At 33.2% G+C, this 9686-nt stretch overlaps 1 protein-coding gene across 1 annotated transcript; it reads right to left on the bottom strand.

The window, feature by feature from the left end:
• Positions 1 to 8500: 8500 nt before the first annotated feature.
• On the bottom strand, positions 8501 to 9322 carry LOTGIDRAFT_173603 (hypothetical protein; the record flags this gene model as incomplete). Its single annotated transcript, XM_009051378.1, has 1 exon — positions 8501 to 9322. The coding sequence occupies one exon, from the start codon at positions 9320 to 9322 to the stop codon at positions 8501 to 8503; it is 822 nt and encodes a 273-aa protein (XP_009049626.1).
• Between the last annotated feature and the right edge of the window lie 364 nt (positions 9323 to 9686).

Raw genomic sequence — 9686 nt, 5'->3', positions numbered from 1 at the left:
AAGTTAGGACTAAATTCGCCCATAACTTACACAATAAACGCACGTTTACACTCTAGAAGGCGCAATTCTTGACGGATTTTGATGAAACTTGGTGTGAGTGTTTGTTATCACCAAAGGATGAACCCTTTTGAAAATCAGAAAAATTGAAAAATAATTAGTATGTGTTATTGCCCTTGTTCTTGAAAACGCGTTCAATTTAGCTTGTTAACACTCTAGAAGGTTCAATTCTTGACCGATTTCGACGAAACTTGGTGTGTATGTTTGTTAACACCCAAAGATGAATCCTATCGAAAATCAGGAAAATCGATGAAGTCCTGAATCACTCAATCAGCGCAAGTTGCTCTGAAAGAAACAATGTTGTTAGTATCAGGAAATGTTGGATATAATGTCCACCAAGTTTCATGACTGTGGCATAACTTCATCTTCATCTGTGTCAGCCTATGAACATTTCAGCCTCCCTCGTACGTGTATGTTTAAAGAAATAGAAAAATAATAATTGCCATGGGGTCATTCAAAATATCAAAAAAAGGGGGACACTCTGTTGGTTCGATAATATATACCAGCGAGAATAATTGTACAGAAATTTTGATTGAAATCAGAGATCCCTTAAAAGAGAAGGGCATAAGGTGTTTGATTTATTGTGAAAAATCGAAATTGCTATCAGTTGCTCGTGTTCTATTTTTTAGCAGTCGGTTACATTTGCAAACAAGACAGAGAATTGTGTCAATCAAATTAGAGAATTTACTGATCTAAAAAGCAAGTAATAATAAAAAATATTATAAATATAAATAAACTGCACGCTTACCGTTTGTTTTGATTTAAGATGGTGATGTAAGGCGATAGAACCCAAAACCACAGCTGCTATGATGGTCTTGGACATTACTAATAATTATCGCCCAGTTAGCAATCTTAAGTTTTGTTTCTAAATCTGTAGAGAAATGTGTGTTAATCCAGCTAAAGCATACATGTCTACCAATAATTTGGATAATCCGTCGGCCTATAAACAATATCACAGTACGGAAACAGCTCTGATAAAGATCACAAATGATATCTACCGTGCTATGGAGGGGATGCTTCCTCAAATCAAATGCCGATAAAACAGAGTTACTGGTCTTAGGCATTGAACAACAACTTGCAAAACTTCAAACAACACAGATCCAATTTGAAAATGAACTGATAGTTCCATCGGATAAAGCCAAAAATATCGGCGCTGTGATTGATTCTAATGTGTTCTTCAAACACCATATTAACCCTACCGCTTTCTACCCTTTAAAACAAATATCAAAGATTGGAAAATGCCTAACTTCAACAGTCAAAGAAAATGCCCTCTTTCGCCGACTTCCAAAATACCAAATAGAAAAACTACAGCATATCCAAAATTCAGAGGCTCGATTTGAACATATCCCCAATTATGAATTCTCTCCATTGGTTACCAGTCAAAAAAAAAATTTAAAATACTTTTACAAACTTATAAAGCCATAAATAAAAAAATCTCCAACAAACATTCAACAAATCGAATTTTCAAATCCAACAAGAACCTTAAGATCTTCAAGTCAGTGTTTATTTAGCGTGCCATCGGTTAACCTCCAAATCACCAAACGAGCGTTCTCTTACTCTGCACCCGTTTTATGGAACAGTTTATCATCAGAACTGCGATTTTCAAAATCTATCGACATCTTCAAGAAAAACCTAAACACTTTCTTGTTTAATGATTCTTGAGTATTACTTCATTCACAGAAATTTATTGATCGGTGGCGCAATAAGAACTGAAAAGAAATTTGCGCCATATAAGTGAACTATTATTAGTATCATTGAGTGGTTGTTCTATGATCGACGCTGTTGGAAGTGCAACCTCATATGAAAAAAATATGTTACGAAGTTTGAAAGAAATTGAAAATGCACAATTTAAGGTAGTTTAAGATGGTTTCGTTTGGAAACATTAAAATGCCAATTAATTATTTGCCAGACTACGACAATTACGAATTCAATTTTGTTGCTCGCTAAAAAAGGAAATTTAAGTCCATGCAGTCTTTATGAATACTTTCTTACATTCATGTCTTGGCAAGTTTCATTTCCTTCATGTTCAACTGTTGGTGGTGTCATGTTTTCAGCTTACAACCCAGATTTAAAAGCCGACGAGTGGTATTTGTCTTTTCCTATCTGGATCGACACTTATGTAGCTGCCATCACATTCCCAGTCCTTGAAGTCACCTTAAAATTCAATTGAGAAGTTAAATTAGAATGCATATATATTTAAATCTGCACAGGGGTGCAAATGGAAGAAAGGGTTTTGATCCGATTATGGTTATTATATTGCATATTAATGTTTGAAAAGAACAGGATGTAGAAAATGATATTAGATTTTGTATAAATCATTTTTAAATTATTCTGGTGTGTTTGCAACCACACTGGTAAAATTTGTATACGTACACGTGAAATGTGGAGCGTATATTGGATTTAGTGGAAGGAACGGTTTGATTCTGCCATCACTGTCCGTCAACAATTACTCATAAACACTCTTCAATTCTTGGCGGATTTGATGAAACTTTACAAACCTGTTATTGTCTTCCAAGGATGAACCCTTTCGAAAAAAGGGGAATACTTAAAGGCCATGTCATTTTCGGGGTTGATTTGGGTATTGGGTATATGAAAATTGTCTTCAAAAGTTCTAGAAATCACAAAATGGCATAATCCCCTCTGATTTACCTCAAACTAGAATGTTCACTTTCTATTTCTATATATGTTTCTTTTATATATAATATGACAGTCTCAATAAAAGACGAGTCGTTTTCAACTCTCAAACCTGGATAACTCTGGACCCACGTTGATTTATATAACGACGATGGGCTGTGAACACTTTTACTGATGAGCTGAGCTAAAAACATAAATCTCGTCTCTGAGACTTAGGTACGATTGGCTAACATGTCTTGCTAATAAGTGTTAATATCTTCGACAAAGTACATTTCCTTTACAGATTTCGTCGAAACATCCGGGTTACCATTGACGAATGGGTATGTGAGTAAGAAGAAAATGATGTAAAAGTTTAAATTGTATCTTTTCTATCCACCAGAAGAGACTTTTTAGCATTGCGACATAGTGACATTTTTATGCAGTTACGAGATTCATCAAATAATGTCTTTGCTAATAATTTTCCAATTATTACTCAAATCCGTCAAGAATTGTGCCTTCTATAGTGTTTACGAGCGTTTTCAGAACAATAACATAAAAACGCTCAATTCCATCTTGATATGAAAACAAACAAATATCTACTCTACATTTCACCATATATTATATGAAGTAAGATTGGTTTATTTATATAAAGTATAATCCTTTATTACATTGAATCGCCTATTAAATTTAATCTATACAAAATAGTCACGTGCTAATAGCTCAATGAACAATAGTCTATTCTTATCTTTTGAATCGCTCAATAAAAAAGGGATTGGTCTAATTCATAGATCGTTACATACTGTAGAAAGTAGTCCGAAACCCTGATCCTACTACATTAATTCGTTTAAAAACAGGATGACTTTTATTTTCAAGCACGAACAACACAAATTCGAAACTGAAGATGATTCAGACGACGGCTTCATTTCAGTAATATCTTCTCTAATTCCAAAAATATCCAGCATTGTTACAAAAAACAAATCACCTATTTCCTTAGGAACTCAAGCTAGGATTGTCTCAAAGGACAAAGCAATGAAAGAATTAAATAAAAGAAAATTAAGAAATAAGAGATTAGAACCACAATGAGAAGGATTGCTTGATATGATTCCAAAAATATCCAATGTTATTTCAAATATTGAAGGATTAGTTGATTTGATTCCAAAAATATTCAATGTTATTTCAAAGATTAAAGAATCGAAAAAACAAGCTGTAGAAAAACGAGGAAAAGGATTTAAAGGTGTAGGATAATTTCTATTCAAATTTTGACCTTATAAGAATTACAGACTAGATCCAATCTTTCAATTATAATTTATGATCCAATTCAATATTCAATTAATAAGAAAAAAGAGGATTATATAATCATTTCATCACCTGTTGGTTCTAAATCTCAACTGAATGATGGAGGTAGAGTTACCATCGAAATTAATTCATTGTTGAATTGGATGCTTCAAGTTCCACAAACCAACACAACGTTAGAAAACAATTTCTTCCCATCTTTATTTAGCGAAATGGTTATGGAAGCTGATTAAATCCTATAGAAACAATCAAACACCCAGGTGAATTTGATACAATGCTGAAAACAGTTCTATATCCCCAAAACTTTGATGATCAATGATGATAAGATATTATTTAACACCATCGTCAAAGGATTATAATGAATTGTATAGAAACTATAAAAATATGTGTGAATTATTTGGAAATCCATCGCTGTTTGATGAAGGCAGAAACTTTAGTCAAGAAAATAATAGAAGCTATCGAAACAGAATACTATACTTCTCGCCCATCGGGCGAGTTATTTTTTCTAATTTCAGATCAGAATAAGAACAGAAGAAAACCCAATATCAAGACCCTTAATCCTAATTTCTAAATAAAGTGTCTGCTCCACCCTAGGCCTGTACATTTGGGAGAATCAAACCCTCCCTTCCCCGAAATGTAATAGTGTTATTGATATATACAAACAAGTCAGAGACGATATAGACTTAGAAAGAATTGATAAAAACGTAAAGGAAGATGGATTGATATTTGCTGGTCTTACTGCCGCTGGTGCAATAGGAGGAAACCAAGAAAACTGTTAAACAAGGATTAAATAAATTAATAGATAGTATTGACATTGGAGAAATGAGGGGAATAAATACATAAGGGTAATGCTATAGTTTTAAAAAACATACATTCTGGAGATGGACTCTTTCTTTCAAAGTATCAAGAAGATGGAGTGATTTTTTCAATAAAATAAATTAATGACAAATGAGAGAGATATTCAAACATTCAGCCAGATTTTCACAAAACCTAATGCTCAGGTGCCTTTGCAGAAGTTCAAGTTCTGGGAAAACTCATCTTACTTTTAACATGTTGACGACACCAATCCTTTTAGATTTCTAATCTCCGTACATCTACACCAGAGCAATCATATTATCAATTCCTAAAAGCTTTAGAACATTTACCAAAGAAAGACGTTCAAGACATATTTCAATATTATGAAGACAACAAAGAAGAAGTGGAAGATAAAAGATATAGAAAACTTCATTAAAGCAAAGAATCCATCTTTCAATCCAACCGACATAAAGTGTTTCTTACGAAAAATGTCAATGATCTGGATTTGTCTAATATTGATAGCAACCGAAAGAACTTAATAGTATATGATGAATGCGTAGCACAAAAAAGTCAAGCTGTTCAACAAGAATTCTTCACGAAATGAAGACATCACAACTGTCACTCTATATACCAATCCCAATCTTTTTACGGAATGGATGCTATTATTGTTAGAAAGAACGCAAATTGTTTTTTTATTATTCGAATTAAACGACAAAGATTTATCTAAAATTATTCTGTCAAGAAATAGCGGGATGGATAGAGATGCATTTAAAAAAGAATGTAAAGCTCAATGGAGAAATCCAGACGATCATGGATATATATTACTAGATATATAAATACTAGAAAACCTGCGGGTGAAAGAGTTATGACTAACATCTGTTAAGCAAACAGTCAAATTTTATTTTTTTAAAAATGAGTAGTGATTGAAATAGTATTTTAAAAAGAAATAGAGAATATATCAAAACTAAGAATAAAATAAAGACCGAGGTTGAAAATAACATCTTGGATTAACAAAAAATCTATAAACTCTATTTCAACCAATAATAAAAACTCAACAGGATATCAAAAAGAAATTATCTTTAGAATCTACGCCTTCACCCACGCCTCATATAGATCACCCCGTTCCAAAACCGATTGAATATGGTGGTATTATAACTAGGACATTAGATGATATAAAACATTATTTTTCAAACCCTGACCCAGATTTATCGAAGAGTATTAAACCAATCGTTGATGAAGTGGGGTTTAATAGTTTTAGAATAATATTTAGAGCAAATTCACCCGCATTTAAAATCGATAGAAAAGACTTTATATTTACCTTAACAGAAGGGTTAATAAATTTAATGAATGGGATGTTGACATTGCAGATTACAATATTCAAAACTTCTATATGCAATTAAAAAGTCAGGACCCGAAACAAATAGATTGAAAGAAGTTGAGTTATATATAAGATTTTTTTCTTTCAAAATGCTTTCATAACTGCTCTCGCAAGTCGTTTTGGCAATCGATGAAGATATCTGTTATGTGAATCCATGTTCATGTTTTGATTCGTTTAGTAAAGTTCATAAAATTCTGTTTCAGATTTGTTCCATATTTATTTACTAGTTTAGACTAGAAATATTTAAGACAACTGACATATTTCAGTCTGCCCCCAAAGGTCCAAGGTTTAGTTCTTTGCAATGTAAAGGGATAGATTCGCTATCCAGTTAACCAATCGTACCATAGTCTCAGAAACGTCAATTGGAAGCTAATAAAGTTCAATGATCATCGTCGAAATTTAGGCCTCCAAATGTGTATCCAGAGTTATCCTCATTTGAAAGTTAAAATGATTCGCATTTGCTTGAGACTTCGCCAGATATAGATACATATCTCGTATATTATGCATGAAATTGAATTACAATTCCGCTTCATTTATCGGATATTCTGTGTTTCCATTTTAATCTAACAAATATTTCACCCGTGTGTACAGTCTTTGGCGCAACTCAGGCATCGATTACTAGGTCTTTTCTGACCCAATTCGGGCGGTTCGGAGAGTTCAGATATTCTACAACGTCCTTGTGCCCCAAGTGGTATTGCAGAATTGCTGCTGTGGGTGAAGTCTGTATAGGAAATCGTTAACATTATAAAGGTAAAACTTTAATACAGGCACTTACAGATTAAGAAAAAGGTTATATAAATAAACCTGTCGTATGTTGAGTATGAACTGTGTATAGACCACGAACTGTGGTTCTCAAATGTTCTTTTGTAGAACCTAGAAATAACTTTTTCTCACATGAAATCTATTCCTATATGTTAGCTAAAATAAAAATAAAAACAATATTCCCACTTTCAGAGAGTGTCACAACTCCATATTTTAGCTTTCAGTATTTTAGTTTAATTTCTACAAATCTTGAATGTTAATGAGCGATAAAAATCGTCTGAGAAACTGTGAGGCATTTGGGATTTGTTGAATATATGGTGCAGTTTCCCCAGATGTTATAAATCAGTCAAATAAAAAACCTGTTCGTCAAATGAATGAATGAAGATACACATTACGTTCAAAAATGCTAAACTTGTAAAGGGAGATAATAAAAATACTTTTAATGAACACACAGTTAAGTTTGCAGTTGCAAATATGAAAGGACTGTTAGTTATACTAAGAGACAATTTAATACTTGTACTTCACATTTAACAAATTCATCTTAATACATCAAACATACACCAATCCTCGTCAGTTTTCAATTTGAGCAGTTCCATCGACCAGTGTAGGAAAAATCTGTAGATTGACATGAGAACATTTTTTCTCATATAAATAAATTTTTTGTATTTCTATTGCAACCTAGTTCTTTGGGACAACATTTCCTACACTTTCTGTAGCAGTAGTAAATGAATAATTTTCAATATTGCCTTCATCTTTATGTACATAAATTAAGAATTTACAACAAAACTCAAAGTTATGAGTTGATGCCTATTAATGATATCAAAACCAGTAAAAACTATTACATGAATTGTTATTTCAGGAGGAAGCCTTACCTATGCTTCACATATATTTTAATAACCATATAAGTTGCAACCCTTCTTAAATATTAATTATTAGTCTAAAATAACTACTGTGCGGATTTAAGCATGTCTCCTACCTTTTATTACGGTTACTAAAATTAATGAGTCTACTCCAAAAGTTTTAGCTGCTTACTTAACAAATAGTACACTTCATTTATAACCTTTTTAAAACTAATTCAGTTTGATTAAGTAGAAACAAAGATGGTAATAGCATCTTTTAAAGACGTTTTCGGGTATGATATACGACGTTTTTAGTAATGTAATGTAATGGCAATTTTGCATACTGCCCTTTTAAATGAGCTATACAGGATTCAATACTGTTTTTTGTATACATAACTTTACTGATCTAGCCTAAAATGCTATACAAGGAATCTTTGTGATTTGTTAAAAACTACTGGTACTACAGGGGTTAACCTTTATCCTGGATTTTCAATCACATCCATAAATGGCACCATAGGCTGAATGACGTCAATATATTTTTACTAAAAATCTGTAAAGCTAAAGACACTGCTTCGGTGGCGTTTGTGGTAATTAAAGTGTTCTCTACCCCTCGAGTCCAAGTCCTGTGATAGCTGGATAACTTCTTGTATTTATTATCTATTAATACGTGAGGTATGTCTAATAGTGCATAAAATATGACCATGAAGTCTATCTGTTATCACAACTCTACCTCTCTGTAAGAACATCATACCATTAGTTGCTATTAGAAAGGCATTTTCCAAAGGGTTATCCCCTTAGGCGTTGGAAAACCCCACCAGTCTTTAACTTTAACAGATACCCCTTCAGGTATCCTGGGTATTTTATAGGTTGATGTTTCTATGTTATTTCGTCTAAGCCATAATATATCATCCATGGGACTCATATATCGTTTGACTCGTCCAATCTGAAATGCCATATCCGGTGCCATAATTAGATTTGTTCCATTGTTGAAATACGTTTGAGCCATGGAAAGTGATTGTCGGTCCCTTAAAACTAATGTTAAATTCTTGTTACAACAATAAAACTGTTTGCAATGCTCGAAATGTGCATCGTTCAGTGCATATCCAACGATGTTTCCGCCGCCATGAACGAGAATAACGAGTTCTTTATTGGAATAGATTGCACTCATGTCCTTAGCATAGTGACGGTTTTTATCGCGACAATAGTTAAAACTGCAGTAGTAAATGAGATCAATACCCAGTCTTCGTAACAGATAAATTTCACCCGAAGAAATGGCTGGATCTCCTTTATTTTCGAACACAGCAACATCAAACAACATGGGGTACCGGAAACAACGTAGCAAATCTTTGAAGAGATTGAAATGTACTCTTTGAGCCTCTCGGGTAACTTCTGTGCTTGTTTTAAGATGCGGGGACAGAATATCAGTATCGTCAGGTGTCTTTATCAGCTTTTTTCTGAGAAATCGTTTTAGACGTGGTATATTTTCAAAATGACCGTCATTGACATCTGGTTCCAGATCTGACGTGTCCATCATGTCTAATGATTTTCTGCCAAATGAACGTGATTCGAAGTCTTCCAGGGGCATCTTTGCAACATTATCATACCTATATCGTAATTTTATATTGGTGTCGCTATACATTCCAATTATACTCAAACAAGCGAAATGAGGAAAGCAGCTATCTTGATACTCATTCTGTCTCGTTTACCTGCGAAATAAATACATTTATAATATTACCACGTTTTGTCAAAATCTGTCAAGAATTGTGCCTTCTAGAGTGTTTACGAGCAAAAAATTGAACGCGTTTTCAAGAACAAGGGCAATAACTCATACTAAATATTTTCCGATTTTTATGATTTTCGATAGGGTTCATTCTTGGGTAATTACAAACACTCACAATAAGTTTCGTCAAAATCCACANAGAAATATGCCTTTTAGACTGTTTACGGGC

This window comes from Lottia gigantea (genome assembly GCF_000327385.1).
Source record: "Lottia gigantea unplaced genomic scaffold LOTGIsca_166, whole genome shotgun sequence".
Classification (NCBI taxonomy): domain Eukaryota; kingdom Metazoa; phylum Mollusca; class Gastropoda; family Lottiidae; genus Lottia; species Lottia gigantea.
The sequence above is the reverse complement of the archived record's forward strand: the minus strand, read 5'-3'. Positions and strand labels throughout refer to the sequence as shown.